General features: G+C 45.2%; 1 protein-coding gene across 2 annotated transcripts in view; it reads right to left on the bottom strand.

Annotated features, from left to right (window-relative positions):
• ETV6 (ETS variant transcription factor 6) overlaps nt 1–27,848 on the bottom strand; it is a 173,272-nt gene that overhangs the window by 35,935 nt on the left and 109,489 nt on the right. For both annotated transcript variants that reach the window (XM_087722241.1, XM_087722240.1), the window contains one exon: nt 1,567–1,731. In XM_087722241.1, the coding sequence (XP_087578367.1) occupies nt 1,567–1,731 (165 nt within the window). The remainder of the gene's footprint in view (nt 1–1,566; nt 1,732–27,848) is intronic.

Below are 27,848 nucleotides of genomic sequence, written 5' to 3'. Positions count from 1 at the left end.
AAGAGCCTGATGCTGGGAAAGATTGAGGGCAAAAGAAAAACGGGACAACAGAGAATGAGGTGGCTGGATGGAATCACTGAAGCAGTCGGCGTGAGCTTAAATGGACTCCAGAGGATGGCAGAGGACAGGAAGGCCTGGAGGAACATTGTCCATGGGGTCGCAATGGGTTGGACACAACTAACAACAACTGCTAGATTGACAGACTGACTTTCAGAGTTTCACATACCAAGCTAAAGCACTTTGTGTGGCTGGAGTTATAATTTAGTCAGCTTTCTAATGTTGTGTTGCAGTTATTTTTAATGCTACAACCTGCCTACTATTACTCTTTAAAACATCTGCTATATACTCTTTCCAGTAACATTATATGCTGCTCTGAATATCTTGCATGAAGTAAGTTATGAATATTTCCAACACATGCATTTTTCACATCATACCAGCAATTATTCTTGCAAAAATATGACAATTACCAGAAGTCAAAAGAATTAGTCAAGAATTAATACTTCAGACTAGCCTTATCTAATTTTTTTAAAAAATTGGCTAATGTTCTAATAGGTTGTACAAATGCTCTAATCATAATACATCCTACCAATGACGAAATATTCCATGACATCTCAATTTGCTATCTAGTTAACTGCACAATAAAATGAAAACATGGTCGGCTGCAAAATTGTACGCAAAAACTAATCTTCAGTGACTCCTTTTCACATCTGTGGCATGCTACGATATTCATTTTGTACCCTCTCTCCCACAATATTTTTTATTACTGACTTGGAGGATGAAAATGCTTATCAGATTTGCAGATGACAAAAATGAATAAGATAGCCAATACTCTGGAAAATGGAAATAAAATGAGAATGAATCAAATCTCCATTTTCCCCATCCCACTTATCACTCTCCCCTCCCCACCAAAAAAGAGTTTGGAATTGTTTTATTCCTCCATTCATTAGGTTCTTGTATTATTTAAAATAATGATCAAAATGGAATCAATGTTAAATGGAATTTGTTTGCTGTTAGGGTCCATCCCATCTAAACTAAATGGGGTGGCCATTTCTGCAATAAGTAAAAATGTGTAACAATAATAAAAAGTAAAGGTAAAAGTTCCCCTCGCATATATGTGCTAGTCATTCCTGACTCTAGGGGGCGGTGCTCAGCCGAAGAGCTAGCAATGCCCGAAGATGTCTCCATGGTCATGTGGCTGCATGACTAAACACCGAAGGCGCACGGAACGCTGTTACCTTCTCACCAAAGGTGGTTCCTATTTTTCTACTTGCATTTTTTACATGCTTTCGAACTGCTAGGTTGGCAGAAGCTGGGACAAGGAACGGGAGCTCACTCCATTACATGGCGCTAGGGATTCGAACCGCCAAACTTTTTGATTGACAACCCAGTGTCTTAGCCATTGATCCACCACGTCCCTTATAACAATAATGCGAACGCAATAAAGTTTAATTAAAAATATGGCAGATGAAGATTCTCAACCACATCTGATCTCTGACAGGCTTTGCATTGTTGGCTAGTAATGCAGTATGAGATCTCCTTCTTTAATTAGTTCTTAAAATTACTCACCAGAATGTGGAGATCTGTATCGGAAGTCCTCTTTGGTTAGTAGCAAAAGAGCTTTGCCATTCATCTCAAAGGTATTGCTGTCAATGGTTCTAAGGGAGAACTCCTTCTCCGCCCACTTTAGCCATTGACCCACATCGTCTCTGCTCCAGTAGATGGGTTGCAAACCTGTAGAGAAACCAACAGAAGGATGTCAAGAAGATGCTTACAATCTCTTGGTGGAGGCCAGCAGGATGCAGGAGTGTGGAGAAGTGTGGAATGGAATTAGCATTTCGAAAGCACAAGTGTGCAGGTATGTGCATTAAGTTAGAGAAACTAGAACTCATGGATCGGAGATATCCCAGTCTTCTTATACTAACCGCAACACAGTCACTGTAGATCAGGGGTCGCCAACCCCCAATCCACGGCGTGCCAGCAACTGCCCCTCGCAAACAAGCAAAGCCCCATCCGCGGGATGCAGGCAGCATGCAAAACCACGCCCCCGCTGATCCTTGGAAAAACCTTTCTCTACGGAATCGGTCCCGGGTGCCCAAACGTTTGGGGTCCCCTGCTGTAGACATTCATCTCCTCCATGTGGCTGCTCAATCTCAATCCCTCTCTCTCTCTTTTTTTGGAGCACGTGTAACTCCTTATTTCTGCAAATGCTACCTTCCACCTGATTAGACAAAGAACGAAGATCAGGGGTGTCAAACTCCATTTCACTGACATCAGGGTTGCGTTTGACCTGGGGAAGGGGGGGCGTGGCCAGCTCGATGTAACCCGTGTGATCAAATGCCACTTTTGCTAGTAGTTCCTTTTGCTAGCAATCTGCCAGCAAAAAGGGAGCTCGTGAAGGCCGCGTGCGGCTCTCCCAGTCTCTGTTTTCGCTGGCAGAGGGCTGCTGGAGGCTGTCGCAGCCGAAAACGGAGACCTGGAGGGCTGCACGTGGCCCACGCGAGCTCTGTTTTTGCTGGCAGAGGCACCACGGGCCGGTCCTTCTCCATTTCCAGGGCGGCCTCACTGGCCAGATCTAAACACTCTGCAGGCCGGATCTAGCCTGAAGGCCTGGAGTTTAACACCCCTGAGCAAAATCAAGGAACACGTCCCATACCCTCATAATCTGTCAGGAGAAAATGAACTCTGACTATAGATTTAGTCTATGCACTCTGCCCTTAGATGTAAGACTCAATCTTGGAACTACAAGAAACCCTCAGAGGATCAAGGGGAGGAGTCCCTTGCTTTCACCTGCGGGAAAGGAGACACAACCTTTCAGATTTGGGTTAATGTCAGGGTTCCAAACAGTATTCAAACGTAAATCAGAATCCAAGGCAAAATATTCCTCAAAGTTCCAATTTATTAAGAGAGCCATGTTGGCACATCTGGGAAAACCTGAATCTGAAAGCTTCCCGGTTTTCCCCGCCAAGTTCAAAGTTCAAGATCTTGACCCCACACCCACAAGTCCATCACATGGTCCAATTTTCCACTGCCATGCTGGCAGTTCTACCCATCCAGTTCCGGTCCGGTGCAGAGGTGCAGAGACAAAGGATGACCTTGGCTTTCTAGAAAGAATGTTGTTATGGCTGCATAGCATCTAAGTCCGTACAACCCCCCCCCCCTCCCATTTTCCCACCGTAGAAAATGCATAGTAGAATAAGTGTGGCAGGTCAAAGATCCAAAAGAAAAGATGGCTGCAGGCCTGACACTGCCGTTGGGAGAAATGGAGAAGCTCCACCCGCCATCTTCCAGGAAATACCGCTGCTGTATAGATCAACATGCCACCATGGAGTCCTTCCCAGTAAAGGACAAATTCAAAACATAATCTTACTGTACATAACAACAGAAAATTACGATGTACAATGATAAGAGCAAAGCCACTGTCTTCCTATACTTTCTGTTTCTTTCTTCGATAGTCCCATATCTGTAAGGCTACAATACTGAACCTTGCCATTGTGGTATGATTTTCGTGTCTTTACCCGCCAGACAACAGATGAGTCTGCAACTTCCTGATTCTATCATTTCAGGAGATGCACAGCTAATTGTATTTGTGTCTAGATATATCACATTTTTGGGATCAGGTAGAAAGAATAAATACCAACACAGAGAACTTGCACAAACTGCTGCATTTGGAGAACTTCTACGAATTGCTATATTCAATATGGGAGATGGGCCAAAGAAGACTATCTAATAAATCTGTACATAGGTTGAATTAGATGGATATGTGTTTTGATAAAGTTGATTTTCTATGTACTCAATTATCTGTACACAAATTCAACAACAGGAGTCCACAACTACAGCCAACAGCGACATCCATAAATTTAAGTTGGATATATGGAGAAACTCTCCAATATCACTGAAAATTGCCAAGACAAAGGGCAACATTTGGCCCTCCCTGAAATGACAGTAGGCACTGGAAGACGGATTGCTAAAAATACTGAAGATTGCACTTTGCTCTTTCCCTGCAAAACCTTTCTGTTACGAGGCAGGTAGAAAATTTTCATTTCCTTTTTCGTCTTTGAGGTAAAATAAATCAAAAGGTTGAACTTTGCTCGCTACAAATTGGTTTAAAAATAGGGTATGTTTCAAGTTGGAGAGATGCAACCCACTGAACAACTGGCCGGTTCGGGTTAGGGTTAGGATTTGGAGGCACCGGGCGGCCATCCTGCCCCTCCCCTCCTAGGAGTCTCCACGTGGTCTGTTTTGGACGTGAGGTAAATGCAGGGTTCGCCCGGAGGCTCGGGGAGGGGGGAAAACAGGCCTCCCAGAAGCTCCAGAAGGCCTCCGGAGTCTGAGGGAAGCAACTTTTGCCCTCCCAACGGCCCGAGAAAAACCTCCGGAGCCTGGGGAAGACAAAAACACCCGTGGTGCAGGAGGCCAACTAGGCCACGCCCACCATGACCACACCCCACCTAGCAACCAGGCAGAGAACCCGTTGCTGAAATTTTTGAAGCCCACCCCTGGCTGAGGTCCTTCAAATTAGCGCATGGCTACCACCGGATCAACCTTGACTCAAATAAACCATGCCTGTTCTTTGGAACATCAGATATTGATGCTGAAGTTCAAATACTTTGGCCAACAAATGAGAAGACAAGATCCTGATGTTGAGGAAGATGGAAGGCAGAAAAAAGAAGGGGACAGCAAATGAGGAGGTGGCCTAGATAATGTCATTGATGCAATGAAGATGAATATAGGCAAACTTTGAGAAACAAGAGAGGGCGGAGGGGCCTGGCATGCTATGCTAACCCTAATCCTAACCCTAACCCCCTGTGCATGTGTGCGACCCCCCACTCCCCCATGCATGCACGCGCAACCCTACACCCACCGCGCATGAATGCGCTTCTCCCACCAGAGACCCAAACATCAGCTGGCCAGCGGGAAGCGTGAGCACATGCGCAATGGAGCTGACCTGGGCAACAGCTCGCGTGCCCGCAGACATGGCTCTCCATGCCATCTGTGCCACGTGTGCTATAGGTTTGCCATCACGGCTATACATAGCTCATGGGCCACAATTAAAAGGGGGAATGGTTGGGTTTCAACAGTATTTATTCGTCCTCAATTTCTCCTCCTTCCTTTCCCTTGGGATATATCATAAAACTAGCACCGAAGGGAGAAAGAAGAGAAGAGAAGGAAAAATAAGCTGCGATGTTTCAGAACATTTCAACAAGTGGGTGGCAGAAAGCAGACATTGGGTGGGAAAGTAAACACACACACACACACACACAAATATCAAATGTGTGTGGGGGCTAATCCTGCACAGCACAAGCAAAGGCAGGGGGAGCATTCTGATGCTAATTATAACCTACAAACTCTTGTTGAGCCACACAATCTTGGCAAAAACACGCCAGCTTTTTGAAACCAAGCTAGGAAGGATAGCCACCGGGGCATTTCGGAACCGAAGGCTGGAATAAAGGAAAGTCATCTATTTTGGCAGCCTGGTATTTCAACACTATGAATCAACTCTCAACCACTTTTGAAAGCCATAGACTGCTAACAGAAATAGAGGTGTGGCTATTGGCGCTTTGCTGTTCGGATCTACAATGCCAGGCTTCTATTTTATTCAACACCAACATTGCATTCCAATGTTTTAGATAAGGGTGCATTTTTTTTTTGATGCTCAGAATTCCTTTTCTCAAATGAGGGTTTTTTAAAAAAAATATATAGGTAATCCTTGACTTACAGAGTTCATTTAGCAACCGTTCAAAGTTACAACAGCCATGAAAAAAGTGACTTAATACCGAAGGCGCACGGAACGCTGTTCCCTTCCCACCAAAGGTGGTTCCTATTTTTCTACTTGCATATTTTTACATGCTTTCAAACTGCTAGGTTGGCAGAAGCTGGGACAAGTAACCGGAGCTCACTCTGTTACGCGGCGCTAGGGATTCGAACCGCTGAACTGCCGACCTTTCTGATCAACAAGCTCAGCATCTTCTTAGCCACTGAGCCACACTGTCCCTCGTTCTTCCTGTAAAGATGCACGAAATGATGTCATACTAAATGTGATCAACAAGAAGCGAGTAGCGTTTTTCTCTCTCTTTCTTTTTCGGAAAGGACCTCATTTCAAAGGCCTGAGAAAAAAACTATCGATTAAAAAAAGAAAAAAAGCCTCAGAGCCCTTTGAGATGAGCAAATAAATCTTCTTAACTTCTGGACAGAGCTTCCTGGAAGGAGTCTTGGCCCCTCTTTTGGAACGAAGCTGGGAATCCAGCTCCATCAACCTCCCAGCTGCTGACATCATAACCCAGGGAAGCTGCTGGAAATTTTCCAATGTTCTTCCTGAAACAATGAAAATGAATTGGACCTCTTTGGGGGCTTTATTGCCTCCTCCATTAAACAGTCAAATAAAGGGTAACAATGAACTCTGTTCCTTGCAATAAGTAAGATTGCCTTAAACGAGTCAGGATTGTTCTGAGCGAGGCTTCCCAAGAGCATGAAGCAAATTTCTGGTCCCGACAAAAACCCCTTTTATTAACTTGACTGTGAATTCTGCTCCTTCACATCCAGCAAAGTCTTTCAAGGGAGGATTTACAGTCACAGACCTTCTCTGGCTTGGAGAGCTGCCAAACCGATATCTGCAAAACCTGGCAAGGCGTCTCGGAGAGTCACGAACCAATTAAGTGAACTAATTGTCTCCTGCAAACTCCACTCCCCTTTTGCTCCTCTTTTATTTCCTCCTGGGAGGAGCCATTCATCATCTACCTGTGGCCTTATTCCCAAGTCAACCCCTGTTCTTTAGCTGTTCCCTTCCTCTGGCAACTCTGTGCATGCACATACTGGGAACAGGCTCCAGCTGTTCCTCTGCCTCACTGATGCTGACTCCGAAGGCAGCTGATAACTGTCAGACGGCTCTGGCCCTCTCTCTGCCTCCAACGCAGAGCCCTCATCAGAGCCTTCCCAGACTCCAGGACTGGCTCATCTTCCTCCCCAACCTCCTCACTGTCCGAATCTGCTGCCGCTGGCGGGCCATAACAAGGATTTCCAAACGAGCACAATACATGCAGTCCCGGGTCTCCAGTAGGAACACTCCTGCTCCAGATGCATTTTACATGTAGTAACATTGAACCCAAATTTCCTGTTTGACAGCTATTGAGCTTTGCCCCATTTTACAACCTTTCTTGCCACAGATGTTAAGTGAATCACTGCAGTTGTTAAGTTAGTAACATGGTTGTTAAGCGACTCTGGCTTCCCCATTGACTTGGCTTGTCAGAAGGTCGCGAAAGGGGAATCATATGATCCCGGGGTAGTGCAAACCTACATGCCAGTTGCCGAGCATCTGAATTTTGATCACATGACCATGGAAAAGTCTGCCATGATTGTTATTTTCTCCAGGCTGAACACCCCATGTCCCTTCAGCCTGTGTCAAGTGCCCCTGGGTGATTTCTGTCCATCTTCCCCTGGCCTTGTTTCTAATTTGTCAGCCTCACTCTGGAGCTGTGAGATTCAGAAATGTCCAGAATAGAAGAAGCATCTACTATTGGTTCTAGAACAAGGGTGTCAAACTCACGACCTGTGGGCTGAATGCGTCACCCGCTGGCCACCCTGTTAGGAATATAATCTAACGGTTGGGTTGGCAATATATAAATCATGTAACAATGTTGTACCTGTTTCTTTAAAGCATACTGTAAAATGTGATTGGTTGCTGTTTTCCTCAATCGGCCATAAGAGGGAGCCAGAACGACTGTTAGCTCTCTGTTCGTTAGATGCTGGGCTGATCTGATCTGAGTGTTTTTGCAAGCTGGAAGTGCCATGAGCTATTGTAAGTTTTGCAACTGTTAGCAAACTTTGAGTATCGAACTGTTTATATGATGCTGGACTGTGTTATTTGGATTATCCCTTAACTGAAAGACATTGATGACTGATTGCCTTATCCGTGTATGACTTGGACTGTTTGATGGACTCTGATACTTCTATTTCCACGAAAGTAAAAGCCTATTTAAACTGCAGTGTCTCTGTATGATGGTTTGTGCGTTCTCCAACACAACTCTCACAATGCTTCTCTGAACGCACTCGCTCTCCCAACGGGGAGCTTACCTAACACACGCCCACCTCTATTTTAGCAAAGGGGGGAAGTTGCGATATGTCACATGATGACAATTTGACAACACACGTTTGACACTCCTGCTCTAGACGGTAGCAGTTGTTACATATTGGCCTGCCCAGATAGATGTAAGCAAATCCAAACTTGGTTAATTCTTGAAAAGGTAAGTAAAGGTCAGATGAGCCAGGTATATAGACTGGAAATGACCAGGAAATACCGGAATTTTAGTCTAGATCGAGAAGTCAACAGACATTCTACACTAGAGGAAAATAAATTGCAAAACACTTCCTTAACGGTTGCTAAGCAAAACTGACTGGCAAAGTCCACGACAAAGTCATCATCATTCAAGTTGGAGGATTTATTTTTAAAACCAATTAGGAAGTTGGCCACTGGGATGGAAGCCCTTTTTAGCTTTTCTTTCTCAAGGATGAAAATATTTAAAATTTCACGTATCTGGGAAGACTCTGGACTCGAGTCCTTTCAACAATCGTTCTCTCTCCCGGTCTCTGTTATAAAAATCAAATGAGTTGGGTAGGGCAGAATTGAATAGAATAACAAAACAGAACAGAACAGAATACAATAACAAAACAGAATAGAATAGAATAACAGAACAGAATAGAAAAACAGAACAATGTAGAGTAGAATAGAATAGCATAATAGAACATAACAGAATAGAACTGGAACTGAACAGAATAGAATAACAAAACAGAATAGAATTACAGAACAGAATAGAATTACAGAACAGAATAGAATAACAGAATAGAATAGAATAACAGAATAGAATAGAATAACAGAACAGAATAGAATAACAGAACAATGTAGAGTAGAATAGAATAGCATAATAGAACATAACAGAATAGAACTGGAACTGAACAGAATAGAATAGAATAACAGAATAGAATAGAATAACAGAATAGAATAGAATAACAGAACAGAATAGAATAACAGAACAATGTAGAGTAGAATAGAATAGCATAATAGAACATAACAGAATAGAACTGGAACCGAATAGAATAGAATAACAAAACAGAATAGAATAACAGAATAGAATAGAATAACAGAACAGAATAGAATAACAGAACAATGTAGAGTAGAATAGAATAGCATAATAGAACATAACAGAATAGAACTGGAACCGAATAGAATAGAATAACAAAACAGAATAGAATAACAGAATAGAATAGAATAACAGAACAGAATAGAATAACAGAACAATGTAGAGTAGAATAGAATAGCATAATAGAACATAACAGAATAGAACTGGAACCGAACAAAAAAGAATAACAAAACAGAATAGAATAAGAACAGAACAGAACAGATTTAACTTTAACAATCATGGTGTTTTCTTAATGACCGCCAGAGAAAAAGTCGTAAGATGGCAGGATCGCTACAGTCTTACATCATGGATTTCTTATCATCAATGAAGCCCAACAGCATTTGGAGGAAGGTACTTAACGCTCATCTGAATTTCTGAAGCCTAGATATCGTAGTGATCTTCACTATCAGGATTTCCATAAATTGCTTTTGCACCTGGTAACAAATGCAAAACCCAAAGGTTGGAGTAACTGCCCCCCCCCAAAATACCAATTCTGAATCTTAAAATAATATGTTCAAACTGCCTGCAAATAGTTCACTTAATATTCCTGTTTTTCCAACTTCCCCTTTTCAGTAAATGAGATGGAGAAGAATGTGGACATTGAGATTCTAAGCAAGATAGGCTAAATCTAGATCTAAAGGACTTTGGATGAAAAGCGGGGTGTGTCTGTGTGCTTGCCTTAACCCATTTAGGTGCTAACCTTGCCCCCATTAAATAGGCCAGTCCCACTCAGACCGAGAAAGCGGTTGCTTCCTTGCTTTTGAAAAGATGACATTTAGACCCGGGACTTCCCGCTCTCGCCCTTAGCCAGAAAAAGAAAGAAAGAAATAACAGTGGAATGGGGAAATGAAAACGGTAACAAAAATAAGGAAGAAGGAAATATGATGCATTCACTGCAAGGGGGAAAATGGAGAAAAACTTAAGTTAGCAACATCAAAGCCAAGTCTGAAGTCAGGAAGGAAGTTTGTTAGATGGAGCATGCCCAATGCAGAAATACAGGAAGTCCTCAACTTACAACAGTTCGCTTATGGACCGTTTGAAGCTACACCGCTCTATAACTCACAACCATTTTTCACATTTTTCTCAAGGTTTTCTCATTTTAATCCAGGGGTGTCAAACTCAAGGCCCAGGGGCCAGATCCAGTCCAGGGGTCTGTGTGTGCTTAGATCTGGCCCACGGGGCCGCCCTGGAAACAGCGAAGGACCAGCCTGTGGTACTTCTGCCCATGAAAACGAAGGTTGAGACGGCTGCATGCAGCCTGCCCCCTACCCCCAGCTCCATTTTCGCTGGCAGCGGGCTGCAGGAGGACTTCCAAACTGGAAACAGCTCACTCGGGCCATGCGTGGCCCCTCCAGCTCTGTTTTTGCTGGCAAAGGGTTGCAGGAGACCGTCGTAGCCGAAAATGGAACTCAGGAGCCCGTTTTCTCTGGCAGAGTGCTCAGGCCACCACAGGTACCCCCGACACGAGTGACATTGAGCTGGCCACGCCCAACCCAGTTCCCCAGGGTCAAACACAACCCCGAGGCGTCCCCCAATGAAATCAAGTTTGACGCCTGTTATAGTCAATCTCAATCGAAGGACTTTCAGCTTTCCTTTGGAGTTGATTTCCTACTCTGGTGAATCTGCTAGGAATCAGGCTAAAACATGCAGTGGCTCCGTTCCCAACCACAGTGACGCCATCACAACGTCGTTCCCTGGCAAACTTTCAATATTCATTCCACCCTTTCGTCTCTCGGATGTCCCAGTGCTCCTTTCATCGTCTGCTCCTTGGGACAGACTGAACTATCAATTTCAGAGCGAAAGGTGAAACCACTGTGGGAAGAAGAACTGGCCTGTGAACCCAGCAGAAGGAAGGAACAAAGAACCAGTTTGAAGGCACCGTTGGCCAGGATCAACCATGGTTAGGGTACCCACTGAAGCCAGTGGCTTTGGAGAGTCGCGTTCCTTTCGTCCCAACGGTCCTGTCTACACAGAGCTTGGATGCAACTTCTTGCAGACAATGGGGGGGGGGGGGGGAACCACTCAGAGATGGCCCCTGGCTATAGAAAAATCTAAATTAAGCTGTGTAGAAAATATAGGATCCCATACTTTCTTTAGCTATGTGTTTTGTCGGGGAGGAGGCGCGCATGCAAGGGATTTAAATTGCGCGTTCCTCCTCACCCCCAGTCCGTGGGGGTGTTTTGTCCTCCACAAAACTGGTCCCTGGTGCCAAAAGGATTGGGAACCACTGCTGTATATGACATAGAATCTCAATTATTCTTTTTTCCAAATCCTAACAAACAATAACTACCATATTTTTCAAACTATAAGACGCACCGGAGTATAAGACGCACCATGATTTTGAAGAGGTAAATTTTAAAAAAATGTTTTTGAACTCTGCAGGCCTCCCAAACCCTCTGCACGCCTCATTTTTTGCAAAAAAAAAAAAAAAGGAGGGGGGGAACATGCAGAGCTTTGGGAGGCTGGTAGAGTGCTCCTGGGGGTTGCCAAAAACGAGCAAAAAATGGCCCATTTTTTGCAAAAGCCGGCTGCTTTTTTGCAAAAAAAAAAGGGGGGGCATGCAAAGGCTTTAGGAGGCTTGTAGAGTGCTCCTGGGTACTTGGGGGGGGGGCAAAAGTGAGCAAAAATAGCCCAATTTTTGCTCATTTTTGTCCTCCTCAGCTCCCAGGAGCACTTTGCAAGTCTCCCAAACCCTCTGCATGTCCATTTTTTGCAAAAGGGGGGGGGGGTTCGGGAAGCCAAAAATGCTGTATTTAGTGTATAAGACTCACCCAGATTTTCACCCTGTTTTGGGAGGGGGGAGTGCGTCTTATACTCTGAAAATATGGTAGTCTTGCAAATTGATTTGCAATTCTTGCTGTCATTAGGCCAAACGTTCTAATTAATTAAATCAATGAATCCAATCCCTACAGAAATAGTAAAAATTTGACTATAACTATCCCATAACGGCTCACAAGGAGGGCCCTAGCCTAGCGCTTCCCAAACTTTTGGGAAGCAAGGACCAGTTCTACGGAGATTTTGCCATGGACTGGAGGGAGCAAGGTTTTGCGTGCTGCCAACATCCTGTGGACAGAACTTCGCTTGTTTCCGTAGTCCAGTTTCTGCCATGCCGCCATCCAGTGCTAGTCCATGGCCCAGGCACCGCTGCCCTAGTCTACCTTCAAAGGTCTCTCAGCATCTCAATGAAGTCACCAACCTGCACCACCAACGTCACTGACCAAGGTCACCTGAGGGATCCAGAAGAAGCCCCAACAATGCTATAATAACTCAGCCTGCCACGCGCCTGAACTGGTTCTATCTTTGGGGCCGCCATCTTGATTTTTCGATTCTGCACATACGCAGAACAATCTTCATTGTAGAATTGTAATCTTTCCCCCATTTTTCTAACATTGGGTCCATGTGCAGACCAATTGCGGAGAGCGTGAATTTGCTGTGCATGTGAGCGAAGCAAAGACAAAAAAAAATTGTGCGCCAAACCAGCAGTAACCCCTGTACTGCAGGCTACTTCTGCTGACTGCTGATTGCCAGCAGTTCGGCATTTCAAGTCCCACCAGCTCAACGTTGATTCAGCCTTCCAGCCTTCCGAGGTCAATAAAATGAGGACCCAGACTATTGGGGGCAATAGCTTGTCCAGAATGCAGCCGCGCGAGCGATTGTGGGTGTACCTCGGTTCACCCACGTAACACCTATCCTCCGTGAGCTGCACTGGCTGCCTATTGGTCTCCGGATATGCTTCAAGGCGCTAGTCGTTACTTATAAAGTCCTTCATGGTATTGGACCTGGGTACTTGAGAGACCGCCTGCTGCCAATTACCTCCACTAGACCGATTAGATCCCACAGATTAGGCCTCCTCCGAATCCCATCCGCCGGCCAGTGTCGACTGGCGACTACCCGGAGGAGAGCCTTCTCTGTGGCTGCTCCGACCCTCTGGAACGAACTCCCCGTGGAGATTCGAACCCTCACCACCGTCCAGGCCTTCCGCAAAGCCCTTAAAACCTGGTTGTTCCGACAGGCCTGGGGCTAAAGAGCTGTTGCCCCCGTCTCGAATGGTATGACTGTTGTGAGTTTTTAAATTATATATTGTTATCTTGTTGCTTTTAAATCTTTTTGTCTGTATTCCCCTCCCCGGTTCGAGTTGTGCGTCGCCCTGAGTCCCCTTCGGGGGAAAAGGGCAGCATATAAATTTAATAAATTGAATTGAATTGAATAGGCTGACTCTGTAAACGGCTTAGAGAGGGCTGTAAAAGCACTGTAAAGCGATATATAAGTCTAAGAGCTATTGCTGCCACGGAAGCCTGGTTCAAAAGAGAGAAGTCCGATCTTCAGGAAGAATCACCATGCCAGCTTTTCCATGCTCCTTCTAACAGGCTCTTCAAGTTTCATGGCTGACAGGCTGTGAGGAAGTCGGCCAGCCCTTTGCAGCTGCTGCAACCTGAGATTTGAACCACTGCTATTATCTGGCCTTTTCAGCATCTGGCTTTTGACAGGAAGCTTCCCCTGCCTTTTCCGTCACAGGAAATTTCCTGTGGAGGAAACACTTATCAGGCAAACAAAGAGCTTTGGGGTATAACGAAAACAGTCAGTGGCAAGCTGAAATAGCATTTAGGTCATTCTGGTAAGGCGGCTGGATTTATTATTCAGTTCCAGGAACAGAACAAGGAAGTCGAGTTGGAGGTGATCCGTCTTGATAGAAGAGGAAGCATGCAGCTGAATTCCTGGCCCTGGACTATATCTCGTTCCAGCTTAGTATATTTGCATCCATACGATTCAGGCGATCTGACAGCTATTCGTTAATTTTTAATTCTCCAGAAAAAACAGAAGAACTGCTTTTTCACTCCTAACGTTCAGAAGAATCATTTCCAAAATAGACCAATATATACCAAAAAAAACCCCAAACCCTCTTCTTAACTGCTGTGACACGCTTCAAGGAGACTTCTATGCAGTCAATCCTAAAGCAAGAATTAATTAATTCAACTGCCTTCCTCTTTATAATGAGAAGAGAAATTCCACTAAGAAATTCCGCCTGCAAGAATTGAGGGATAAGGTGGCATTATGAATCTATTCCCAGCTAAAGTAAGAATAAAATATTCTACAGTTAAAAGTCAGCAAAAATACAGAATGTTGGACATGGACGAGGCAGCTTCTATTCATGTTATGTATCATTGGTTGATGGGTTTAAAATATTTATTAGCTCTTTTTTATGTTAAAATGCTTCCAGGTTAGCTTCCAAAGAACACATCTAACCAGAGGTGGTATTCAGCCGGTCCAGACTGGTTCAACCGAACCGTAGCGCCGAATTGACCTGCTCACTTGCACTGGCTCCAGAACATCCTATTTAGCCTTGGTTTCAATGTTGCACACATGCATGCACCCCATGTGTGCAAGCAAAGCACATGCGCGGAAGGCCGCAAGCACATGCGGAAGGCACAGTTGCTAACTGGTGGTAAACCTAAGTGAATCTCACAGCTGCATCTAACATCAAGGGGAAAAAAGAAAACGCAATGAAGCTCAATATTAACAACAGCAATTTATACGCTACTAAAAACTCTTTTTGTTGTGATCTTTAACTGGTGAGACAGTGCATCAGAGGGCAACAACTGTTGAACCGAAGTATCTCAAATGGGTTAACTTACAGAATGTGTCCAATTTCTGGAAGTTGAGGTCCATACATCTTAAAGATACTGAGGTTGAGAAATATACAGACCATGACTGTTTCTACCTGTGGCCTTACTCCCAAGTCGACCCCTGTTTCTTTCGTCTGCCAACTCTGCGCATGCGCACAATGGGAACAGGCTCCAGCTGTTCATCTGCCTCACTGATGTCTGACTCTGAAGGCAGCTGATAACTGGCATACGGCTCTGGCCCCCTCTCTGCCTCCAACACCGAGCCCTCATCAGAGCCTTCCCCAGACTCCAGGACTGGCCCATGTTCCTCCCCAACCTCCTCACTGTCCGAATTAGCTACCAGCTCCACTGGCAGGCCACAACAGAGGACTAAGTCACAGGGTAAAGAATGAAACAGGATTATTCCTTGATGAATTCAATCCCCTACATATGTTTCTCAACCTTGGCAGCTAGACGATGTGTGGACTTCAACTCCCACAATTCTCTAGGTCTGCTGGATGGGGAATTCTGGAAATCGAAGTCCATAAAGCTTTAAGTTGCCAAGGTGAACCGGCAGCTTCAACAATTAGCTGGGCCCACCCACCTGTCCTTGAGTTTTACTGACCCGGATCCTCTCAGCTGAGTTGCAGAGTGGATTACTGTGTCTCAGGTGTTTTCCTCTCCAGCAGTAATGAGGAAAGTACCATATTTTTCAGAGTATAAGACGCACCTTCCCCCCCTAAAAGAGCGTGGAAATGTTGGTGCATCTTATTCACTGAATATAGTCATTTTTGGCCTCCCGAAACCCCACCCACGGACCCAATTTTTGCAAAACTTTTTTGAAGAGATAAGAAAAAAAGTTTTGTCCTCCCTGACCCCCAGGAGCACTCTGCAAGCTTCAGTGGGGCTGGGAGAAGGCAAAAATTCCTCAGTTTTTCCCATCCATTTTCACAAAAACGAGGGCGTTTTTGCCTTCCCTCAGCCCCGCTGAAGCCTGCAGACTGCTCCTGGGGGTCAGGGAGGACAAAAACTTTTTTTCTTACTTACCTCTTCAAAATCTTGGTGTGTCTTATACACCGGTATGTCTTATAGTCTGAAAAATATGGTAAGCTTTCTCAAAAGCGTGCAATCACCTAACAGGTTGTTAAACTTGTGACCCGTCAAAACCGCGCTCGACTAAGCCGCGCCCGATTAACCGCATCGCTGACGTCATCAACAGGGCGACAACAGCCAGCGCGGAGAAAGAAGGGCGCTTTAAATAGTGCTTTGAAAGCAAGCCGATTCAACTTAAGGTATGGGTTAGGTTTAGGGTTAGCTTTAGGGTTAGGTTAAGGGTTAGGATTAGGTTTAGGGTTAGGTTAAGGGTTAGGTTTAGGATTAGGTTTAGGGGGGGTTAGGTTTTGGGGTTAATTTTAGGTTTAGGGTTTACAGCGTGCTTCTGTCTCCGCGCTGTTGTCGCCCTGTTGATGACGTCAGCAACGCGGTTTAGTTGGGCCCGGTTTAGTCGGGCGCAGTTTTGTGGTGGAACCTGTTAAACTAGTAGGATCCCACCACTGCCTGGATCCAGACTGAGCCTTCCCCTGCAACCTAGTCAGGTGTGTGAGCCAGACTGAGGCTGACCGGCCCACAACTTTAACGCACCAAATATCTGGAATGCAACGAATTCTTCTGTCCTTCGACTGCCAGGAAAAAGCTCATTCCGGGGGCAGGGGGGGGGTAGGAAGAATGTAGCCACAGTTTTCCCGGCTTCCTGGCCGCCAGCAACATCTACTACAAATCCACAACTCTGATTGAAAGATTGTCCATGCAAAATATATATTTTGGAGGGGGGGGCGGGGGGTAAGAGAAAGCTGCATTTCGAACTCTATTTCTGAACTGTCCCTGGACAGGCTTCTGATAATGCCCATCAGCTCTCTTCTCTGTCCCTGGCGTGCTCCAACTTCCCTTCACCCATCCAACTGCAGCTGTGGTCGAGAGCATCCTGCCAAGAAGCCCACTGTGCCCTCCCCTTCCCCAGGAAGTTCCAAAGATCTCTTCCTGTGCAGGAAATTTCCTGTGGTCCAACAGACATTCCTGTTTGCTTTTTATCACCCCCGTGCATTTGTTTTGGCACAGGGCAGGTCTTCAGGGCACAAAGGGAGCCAAGAATAAAAATCACCCATAACTGGGAGAGAAGCATTGTTGTTGTTTTTTTGCAGGCCTCTCACTCTCCCCACAGAGAGAGGTTTTGATACAAGGGTCACTCCCCTGTGGTATTTTTAGTCGTCGGGGTTGTGAATTAGGTCTGCTTGAGCAACAAGGAGCTTACATATGGAAAAGGGGGAGGAAGACTCAAAAATGGCTGAGGAAGGCTAATAAACTGACCGGACCCCCATCAGGGGCACCATAATTCTGCTGAATGAAGAACTGGGGTCAAATGGCCGAATGAATATTTTTATTTATTTCTATTTATTGTTAATTTTTTTTATCCCTGCAACATTGTTTTATAAATAACTCAAAGGAGTGAACATACTTAATATTCCTTCCTCCCAGTGGTGAAATTCAAATATTTTTACTACTGGTTCTGTGGGGCGTGGCTTGGTGGGCGTGGCTTGGTGGGCGTAGCAGGGGAATGATCCGTCAGCTGAAGTAGCCGGCAGTGCTGCACTCTAAGCACTGTGCCACCTCAGCTCTAATGCCTAATAATGCCTATAATACCCCTGCCCCCTCCTATTTTCCCCACAAACCACAACCCTGTGAGGTGGGATTGAGGAGGGAGGGAGGGAGGGAAGGAGAGAGAGGGAGCGAGGGAGAGAGAGAGAGAGGGAAGGAGAGAGAGAGGGAGGGAAGGAGAGAGGGAGAGGTAGCGAGGGAGGGAGAGAGAGAGAGGGAGGGAGAGAAGGAGAGAGAGAGAGGGAGGGAAGGAGAGAAAGGGTGGGAGAGGGAGGGAGAGAGAGGGAGGGAGCGAGGGAGAGAGAGAGGGAGAGAGAGGGAGGGAGAGAGAGGGAGGGAGCGAGGGAGAGAGAGGGAGAGAGAGGGAGGGAGAGAGGGAGGGAAGGAGAGAGAGGGAGGGAGAGAGGGAGGGAAGGAGAGAGAGGGAGGGAGGGAAAGAGAGGGAGGGAGAGAGGGAGGGAGGGAGGGAAGGAGAGGAAGGGAGGGAGAGGGAGGGAGAGAGAGGGAGGGAGCGAGGGAGGGAGAGAGGGAGGGAGGGAAGGAGAGAGAGTGAGGGAGAGAGAGAGGGAGGGAAGGAGAGAGAGGGAGAGGGAGGGAGGGAAGGAGAGAGAGGGAGGGAGAGAGAGAGGGAGGGAGAGAGAGAGAGAGATTGGCCCAAAATCATCCAGCTGGCGTTTCCTGCCTAAGGCAGGACTAATTATTACTTTCCTTATTCAGTTTGAATACAGAAGATCAGCAGGCTTAGAAAGCCCTGCCCTAATTTATATAGAGGGAAGTTGGAGCTGGTTCTGCCTTTGCTTCTGAAATCTTTTACAGCTATTTAATTTTCCGACAGGACTCCCCCTCCTTCCTCCCCCTCTCCTTTCCCGTTCCTTAGGATTTTTTTTTTTTTGTCGGCAGTTATTTCCTTGTTTGTCAATTCTCTCCAATCTTCCTCTTATATTCCCTACGTCAAACACAGTGAAATATTTCCCATGTCAACAACCGGCAGACACACATATGCAGCGCTGTCTTGACAGAAAGGGGGTCAAAGAAGTTAAGAAGGAGGTTGGAACATACAAACATATGTGGCGGGACTGTGATAGTGCACAAAAAATATGGGCGTGGTGTTTAGAGAAGTTAGAGCACTCCTGAATGTAAATTTAGACACCGAGAATTGCATTACTGTTGGCTGGTGGGAAAAAAAAGAGACATAAATGAAACCAAAAAGGAATTGATTGTAAATTTGATAATGGCAGCTAGGTTAGTGACAGCTAAATATTGGGGACAAAATTGGGATATCCAAAGAAATGAGTGATATAATGAAATTTGGAGTATGGTAACAAATGATTAATTAACAATGGGAATTAAAATTAAAAAAGGGATGATCAAAGCAAACAATTATAATTAAATATGGGGGGGAGGATTTTATAAAATAAGTGTTGATGAAAGTTCCAAAGGGAATAAACCTACTCAAGAATATATGTTGTTTTGGAAGGGATAAGGGCACAATTGGAATATATTGTATATTTTTTAGTTGTTACAGATGAAGAAATATAAGGGGGGGAAACGGGGTCTCTGGGGGCTGGAGGTGAACTCTAATAGTTTTTTTTTCCTTTTGCTTTTTTTCTTTCTTTTTTGTATTTAGATGTATATGTACTATGTTTGTATTATTTGCATTTAAAAAAATAAAAAATGTTTTTTTAAAAAAGAAATCAAGATGGCGACAAAGTCCTTTCTAGTCAACATTTTGACGTCCTTTTATTTATTTATTTTAACATTGCTTCCCATGGAAAGATGGAAATCTTTCACTTTCTGGACAATCATTTCTGCTAAAGTATAACCTGAGAGAGACGAAGGCACTGGAAAGGCAAATAAATAATAAATAAATAAAAATCCTGGCTTGTTCAATCAGTGTGTTTGTGTGTGTATCTGTCTGTCTCTATGTATGGAGCAGGGGAGGGTTCCTGCCAGTTCTAACCTATTCTATAGAAGAGGTTCCACAAATCTACAGTGCCGTTTAGAACCGGTTCCAGCTCCCTCCCCTCCCGTCCGGACATCATCAAGATGAAGAGTGAGAGGAGGAATTCTGGGAGTTGAAGTCCACAAGTCTTAAAGCTGTCAAGTTTGAACACCCCTGGGGGTTTTTTTCTAAAGGGTTAGGGGTGCAAGGGTCTTGTAGCTTGACAGCTTTAAGACTTGCACGCGTCAATGCCAGAGTTCCTGAGCCAATGTAACTGGAGGAGGAATTCTGGGAGTTGAAGTCCACAAGTCTTAAAGCTGTCAAGTTTGAACACCCCTGGGGTTTTTTTTCTAAAGGGTTAGGGGTGCAAGGGTCTTGTAGCTTGACAGCTTTAAGACTTGCGTGCTTCAAATGCCAGAGTTTCCGAGCCAACATTTGGTTGCTAAGCGAGAGCGTTGTTAAGTGAGTTTCACCACATTTTACAAGTTGGCCACGCCCATCCAGTCACACGGCTGGCAAGACACTCCCACCTGGTCACATGGCTGGCAAGCCACTCCCACAAAGCAGGCCACACCTACAGAAGAGCTTCTAAAAATTTTTGAAACCCACTACTGGTATGGAGGTAGAGGTGAAGAGGAACGACCCAATTTTAATAAGTGAAGGTGTTTACTTTGGAATGTAAACATCTGGGTTTTGCTGTGTGAGCAATCTAATTCTAGACCAGTGTCTCCCAATCTTGGCAACATTAAGATGTGTGGACTTCAACTCTCAGAATTCTCCAGCCAGCAAGCTGGGCTACCGGCATTCACCACTTCAGATTTTTTAAGGATACCTACAGGATAGAAGGTCAGATCCTGAAGAGGAAACTCAAATACTTTGGCCACGTCATGGGAAGGAAAGACTCACTGGAGAAGAACCTAATGGTGGGAACAATTGAGGGCAAAAGAAGAAGGGGACAGCAGAGAATGAGGTGGCTGGATGGAGTCACTAAAGCAGTCGGCATAAGCTTAAATGGACTCCGGAGGATGGTAGAGGACAGGAAGGCCTGGAGGAACGTTGTCCATGGGGTCGCAATGGATTGGATACAACTCCACAACTAACAACAATGGCTTGAGTTCATGGCACCATTCCTTGAACTAGAAATAAATATCACTTGCAGCTAGCAATGACAGAGGGTGAAATATTTCTTTTACTTATTCTAAGAAAGTATCAATGCTGCCCTAATCATTTTTTTTTGGTTCACAGCGGTTAGAAACAGCAGAATAAAAGCAATATAGCCATCTGTCACAATAATAAAAATAGAACAAAATAATACACACACATAGCTGATGACACAACTTAGTAAGTATCTCTAGAAAACCCAGTTACTCTACGATGTATTAGGCTGTTGAATTAGCCCTGAAACAGAAAATTCTAACACGTTGCATGCACATTGTTAATAAACACATTTACTATTTTGAACATTTCTTTTAAGGCTGTTCACTTCTAGGAGGCAGTAAGAATTACTTGTAACGTTCTCCCCTTTTCCAAGTTTTCAGCTGGTGTTGTCTGTATATCGCACAGGTTCTTTGACTTAATTTAATCTTTGACTTATAACCATTTGTTTAGTGGCAGTTCAAAGTTTCAGAGGCATTGAAAAAAGTGGCTTGCACTTATGACCATTGTTAGCATAGCAACAGCACTTAAACTTATATACCGCTTCACAGTGCTTTTACAGCTCTCTCTAAGCGGTTTACAGAGTCAGCCTACTGCCCCCAACAATCTGGGTCCTCATTTTACCCACCTCGGAAGGATGGAAGGCTGAGTCAACCTTGAGCCTGGTGGGATTTGAACTGCTGAACTGCAGCTAGCAGTCGATTGAAGGAGCCTGCAGGACAGCACTCTAACCACTGTGCCACCTCGGTTCTCCTTAGCACCCCCACAGCACATGATCAAAATTAGGATGCTTTGCAACCAGCATGTTCTTTACAATGGCTGTATCATCCTGCAGTCATGTGATTGCCAGAGGAGAAAGAGGACATGGAGCGGGGCAGGGGAAGGGGGGGAGAGGAGGAGGAAGGAGAGGGGGGCAGGGGAGAGGAAAGGGAAGGGAATGGGGGGAGGAGGAGGAGGAGGATGGAAGGAAGAAAGGAAGGCAGAAAGACAGAAAGAAATAAAAAAGGAAGGAAGGAAAGAAAGAAAGAAAGAAAGAAAGAAAGAAAGAGAAAGAAGGAAGGAAGGAAGGAAGGGAAGGAAGGAAGGAAGGAAGGAAGGAAGGAAGGAAGGAAGGAAGGAAGGAAGGGAGAAAGAAAGAAAGAAAGAAAGAAAGAAAGAAAGAAAGAAAGAAAGAAAGAAAGAAAGAAAGAAAGAAAGAAAGAAGGCTGCTTCTGATCATGGGTCTGTACTTTCAGAACTGGCCATAAGAAACTTTTACAGGACATTTGTCATATCAAGATTCAGCTCAGTTTATTGGTCCTGGTGAGCTTCCTCCTTGCTTGCAGGAACTCACCTAAAACCAGTTCAACCTCTTCTGAGACAGATACCACTTTCAGTGACCTTTAACATTCTACTAAGTGCCCAATAAAACAAGGACTATTTCCATGTTGTCTAGAGGAAGAGAGCCTTCCCAGGTAAACCAGAGGGGGAAATAAGACCAGAGGAACGAATTCTACTTTCTTGTAACGCTACATTAACACAATCTTGCAAGTACATATCTCCTACCATCTCTTTTACAGCCTGAGAAAGGAAGTTCCTTTCCCAGCCCTTTAGGCAGCTGAGGGGTCTCCAGTCCCTTATCCAATTGTTCCTAGGCAGCATCTTCCCCCACCATCTCGGGGTCTTTTCCATATACTCGTGATGGCGAAACTATGTCATGTGTGCCACAGGTAACACGCAAAGCCCTCTCTGTGGGCACGTGAGCTGTCGCTCCAGATCAGCTTCACTGCGCATGTGTGCGTGCCTCCCACCGGCCCATTTTTGGTCCCAGGATGCATAAGCAGTGCACATGTAGGAGACATGCATGCATGCATGCACGGAGAGTGTGTGTGTGTGTGGATTGGATGCAGGTAAGTGCAGGGTGTGCATGGAGACTCGGGGGGGGGGTTCGCCCTCCCGGAGGCTGGGAGAAAGTCTTCGGAACCCGGGGAGGGCAAGAAAGCCCTCCCCCTGTGGTGCAGGAGGCCAACTAGGCCACGCCCACCCAGCAACCGGGCAGATAACCCCTTGCTAACATTTTGAAGCCCACCCTTGCAAATATTCTTGTGGACTTCAACTCCCAGAATTCCTCAGTAGGGATTGGGTGCAGGGGTTGAACTGCCCAGGAGAAACCTGGGTAATAATAGGCCCAGTTTATGCAGGAACTAGCTAGCGTTCCAATTTCTGCCACACTATTGATCGATGAGGCTTTTTCAACTTTTGTTCCTGCAAAAGCAAAGAATTGTCACTCGCTTCTATGGATACAATTCAAACATTTGCAGGAAGGCAAGATAGTGAGATAGTGACTCACTGGCTGAGTATCACAACGGCAAGACACTGATTTGAAAGCACCTTGATATCTGCACACCACCTTTTGCTACAAACAAATGCAATTACAAAAGCGTGCACCTTGTAATGAAAGGCCTCTGATTTTGGACTACAACCGACAACGTGGCTTTCCAAAGACAAATGTTACAGTCTTTTGTACTGTATTGTTGTCTTGTGCTTGTATTGTTGTATTGACTTACAACTTACAGATTGAACCAATGTTCATATGGCGGGATTGGGATAGTGCGCCAAAAATATAGGATATGGAGGTTAGAGAAATTAGAGCACTTTTGAATGTAAATTTAGGCATGTCACTGAGAATTAATTGCAGTGCTGGTGGAAAAATGGGATCTAAGAGCTGTTTGGAAGAGCTCTGGGCTGAATGTCTTTAATAAACAAATAATAAAAGTCAATTAATAAAAGTCAATTAATTAAAGGGTTTTTTGTCGGGACCAGGTGTTTGCTTCATGCTCTTGGGAAGCCTCAGTCAGAACAAGTTCTTTCAAAAAAAGCTTTTGTTCTTGGAGCAAAGAAAGATGAGAAGAGCCGTAGGAAGCGGCCTGTGGTTTCTTATTTGGCTACTGCTAACCATCCCTACAATATTAAATTTCAGTTTCTGTCAAGGTTTTGGCTGCTTTGGATCAAGATAGGGAACCAATTGAAGTCGGCAATGAGTGATCACCAGATTTGGATCAGATCAAGGCCGTGACTGCTCTCCAAAACGGTTGCTGTGGATCAGGGGTCGCCAACCTTGGCAGCTTTAAGACTTGTCGACTTCAACTCCCAGAGTTCCTCCGTCAGCAAAGCTGTTGAAGGAGTTGAAGTCCACAAGTTTTAACGTTGCCCTGCTCTGGATATCTAATCCTAACCTCCCAATGCAACAGGAAGCAAGTAGCTCTCTAGTGCAGGGGTGTTAAACTCAAGGCCCGGAGGCCGGATCCGTCCCATGGGGTGCTTAGATCTGGCCCATGGGGCCAACCTGTAAACCACAAAGAACCGGCCCACAGTGCCTGCCAGCAAAAACGGAGCTCAGGAGGGCTGCGTGCGCCCCACCTGAGCTCCGTTTTCGCCGGCAGAGGGTTTCAGGAGGCCATTGCAACCGAAAACGGAACTCGGGAGACCTTTTTTGCGGGCAGAGTGCTCAGGCCACCACAGGCACCCGTGTGACGTCGAACTGGCCATGCCCATTCCAAACCCCCAAGGTCAAAAACAATCCTGATGCGGCCCTCAGTGAAATTAAGTTTGACACCCCCTGGTCTAGTGGGTCACACAGACATGGGGGAAGGCAAGACAAAGCAGAGGCCCCTTTTACTTTCTCTACTGTGGCCTGGAGATTGCAGCAGAGGTGGTATTCAGCAGGTTCTCACCAGTTCTGGAGAACCGGTAGCGGAAATTTTGAGTAGTTCAGAGAACTGGTAAATACCACCTCTGGCTGGCCCCGCCCACATCTATTCTCTGCCTCCCGAGTCCCAGCTGATCAGGAGGGAATGGAGATTTTGCAGTAACCTTCCCCTGGAATGGGGAGGGAATGGATATTTTATAGTATCCTTCCCTGGCCACGCCCACCAAGCCAGGCCATGCCCACCAAGCCACACCCACAGAACTGGTAATAAAAAGTATTGAATCCCACCACTGGATTGCAGGGTCCGTAATGGTAACTCTACTCTTCCAGCATGTCATGGCTTGTATCCATCAGAATAATTTTGTGGATAATGAAACCATCACAAAAGGAAACGTATCCTTTCCCTGTTTAAAACCCCCCCGGGGAAAGAGAAATATCTGCTGGAGTTTGTCAACACCTGCAGAAATATGCTGCGATTCAACAAAGAGCATCAAAATATTTTATCCTTCCTCCGTCGGCTCATCTACGCAGCCTTGCGTAACCACCTCCGTGGAAAAATCCCCCCCTCCCCGTGCACAATTTCTCTCTGTCTTGTAGTCAAGGCAGAAAAGATGCATTTTCCGCTGCTTTTCCCATAAGATCTCAAATGCCAAGTTCTCAGAGAAACTAATAAAGTCAGCATTAAATGCTCCAGCCAAGGATCATCTCTTCCTTGTTCATATATTTATGAACATAGCTATTTGGTGCTGGTAGTTCTTGACTTACAGCCGTATGTTGAGCACACCGATTTAACAACCGGTTTGGTGAGCACGCGCTTTGCGCGCATACGTGCCTAAAAGTGCTTGTGTTCAGCGCTGAAAATGGAGCATTGAGAAGCTCAGCTGCTTACCTTCAAAGTCAGCAAGAATAGGTAGAACAGCGAGTGGGGGGAGGAATTTGGTGTGCCACACGATTGAGATGAGCTAGAAAGCAGGATAGGATAGGGCGAGGGCGGGCGTGGCCAACTGATTGTAGGCGCTACCAGTTCACCTGAACCAGCTCGAACCGGCTGAATACCAACTCTGGTTGAGCTCCCATTTGAAGTTACAATGGCACTGAAAAAGGGACTTACAAGTGGTCCTCGCATTTACGGCCCTCGCAGTATCCCCAGTGTCATGTGATCAAAAAGTTGGGCGCTTGGCACCCAACAAGTGATTACAGTGGTTGCTGCATCCCGAGGTCACGGGGCCGCCATTTGTGATCTTCCCAGCTGGCTTTCAACAAGCAAAGTCACCAGGGAATCCAGATTCACTTAACCACTGCATGATTCACTTAACAACTGTGATAAGCAAGGTAATAAAATCATGTGCGATTCACTTTACAACTGCCTTGCTTAGCAACAGAAATTCTGTGGTGAGAAATTGAGGATTACCTGTATCTGTCCGTCATCTTTGAACGCCACCTGGAGAAATGGTTTATCTCCTTTGGTAACATGGCAACCAGCCTTCTAAAATAAGCCACCTGAGAAACTATTCTCCTCTAACGTCTAACTACAGTTAGAAGTCCTCGAGTTACGACCACAGTGCAGCCTAAAAGTTACGTGGCTAAAGGAAACATTGGTGAAGTGAATTTACTCCATTTTATGACTTTCCTTGCCAGGGTTGTTAAGTGAATCACTGCAGCTGTTAAGGCAGCAACCAGGTTGTTAAGTGAACCTGGCTTCCTCCTTGACTTTGCTTGTCAGATGGTCGCAAAAGGGGATCACGCTACCTTGGCACACAACAACTGTCATAAATACGAACCAGTTGCCAACCATCTGGATTTGGATGACATGATCATCGAGATGCTGGAAAGGTCGTAACTGTGAAAAACGGTCATAAGTCCCTTTTTTCAGTGCTGTTATAACTGAACAGTGAAGGACTACTTGTAAATCCTGCTTACATTTTATAATGAAAAAGTGCTAAGCTACCGTATTTCCCCGAAAATATGACATGTCCTGAAAATAAGGCATGCCAGATTTTTGAGATGGGCAAAAATATACGCCTTCCCCCGAAAATATGCCCCTTGGATAAACCCTCCCTCTGGCCAGACAGAGCGCCACTCACTGACCTAGCGGTATTCCGAAGGCACCAAGCCGCGGGAGCTGGGAGGACAGGCGCTCACATGGCTTGGCGCCTTCGGAATACCACTAGGTCAGTGAGTGGCGCTCTGCCCGGCTGGAGAGGGGGGTTGCCGGGCAGCTGCGCATGAGTGTGATCACCTCATGGCTGTTTGCCCCTGAGGCTATGCCCGCGTCCTCCCGTCCCCACGCCAGCATGCTCGCAAGAGAGCAGCGGCCCAGCAACCCCAAAACAATAATCCACCTCCCCCCGATAATAAGGCCGATGCCATATTTTGGGGGGGCCAATGGAAAAGAAGACCCTGTCTTATTTTGGGGGCAACACGGTATATATTTTTATCATTTCTACTGTTTTAGAAAGCTGGGGAGACCCAGCAGTAATCTTTGAACTAAAGACAAGTTTCATCCTCTGTTTTGCCGCATGCCAATTTTCTATTTTTAAATAAAAGGGGTTTTTGATGTACAAAGAATCAGAGAACGTCCTTAGGACTATTTAACTTTATTTTCTCTCTCTCTTTCACGAATTCTTTGGCCAATATTATAGGGGAATTCCACATATCAATTTCATACAAGTGATCATTGTTTTGTACGGTGTATTTGGACAGAAGCCAAGGACCTTCCCTATACATATTGTGACTAAAACCACAATTAACTGTACAGTTCACAGAAAGCAACTAGGTTTACCAAACAAACTACAAATGGCCAGCTAAGGGATCTTCTCAAATTGGTAGCCATCACTGGGGATGTTTTTTTTTATTTCATAGCTGTTTGTAAGAAAGAGTTGATTCATAAGGCAGCCTCATAAAGTGATCTCTGTTTGCCTAAACCTAGCCAATGAATGGATTTCTTCTTTTTATCTGTCCCAAATTTAGTACAGTAAGGCAGCATTTGGCTTTCCTGTAAAACTCAAGGGACCTGAAGAATAAAAAATACAGTGCCTAGACAAACTCCCATCTGCTTCTCCAAACAGTGCACAACTATGATTATAAGTCATTAATTTTAATTAGTGTAGATACAGGAAAAAGGCAAAAGTACACAAGCTAGTTTAATCTCCAAATCATAGTTAGGAGTTTGAAAACATCTGTCTCTTGAAGTCCCTTTAAGGAAGGGTTGTCCAATCTTGGCCATTTAAAGACTTGTAGACTTCAACTCCCAGGATTCTCCAGCCACACATGCTGGCTGGGGAATTCTGGGAGTTGAAGTCCACAAGTCTTCCCATTGCCAAGGTTGAACATCTGAGCTTTAGGTCTATCAATGGGAATTCTTTTCTCGTGTTCTCTGGATCTCTATTTCCATCCATCCCATTTGCATTGTTCCCGCTGCAGATGAAGTTCCCGTGATGTTTTAAAGCTGGATAAGAAAATGATTTTCTTAATCTCCCTAATAATCTGGATTCACTAGGATAAACATTTGAGGAAGTGCTAATTATAAAATGCAAATTCTTTCCAGACAGAAAATGTATTTAGATCCTGAACAGCAAGGGTCTAGATATCACTGCAATTGCCATCTGGAGCCTCCATGGCGGCTGTGACAAGCTCAC

Source organism: Thamnophis sirtalis, unplaced genomic scaffold, assembly GCF_051295495.1.
Source record: "Thamnophis sirtalis isolate CommonGarterSnake01/CBP01778 unplaced genomic scaffold, rThaSir2_p1.2 scaffold_9, whole genome shotgun sequence".
Taxonomy (NCBI): domain Eukaryota; kingdom Metazoa; phylum Chordata; class Lepidosauria; order Squamata; family Natricidae; genus Thamnophis; species Thamnophis sirtalis.
The sequence above is the reverse complement of the archived record's forward strand: the minus strand, read 5'-3'. Positions and strand labels throughout refer to the sequence as shown.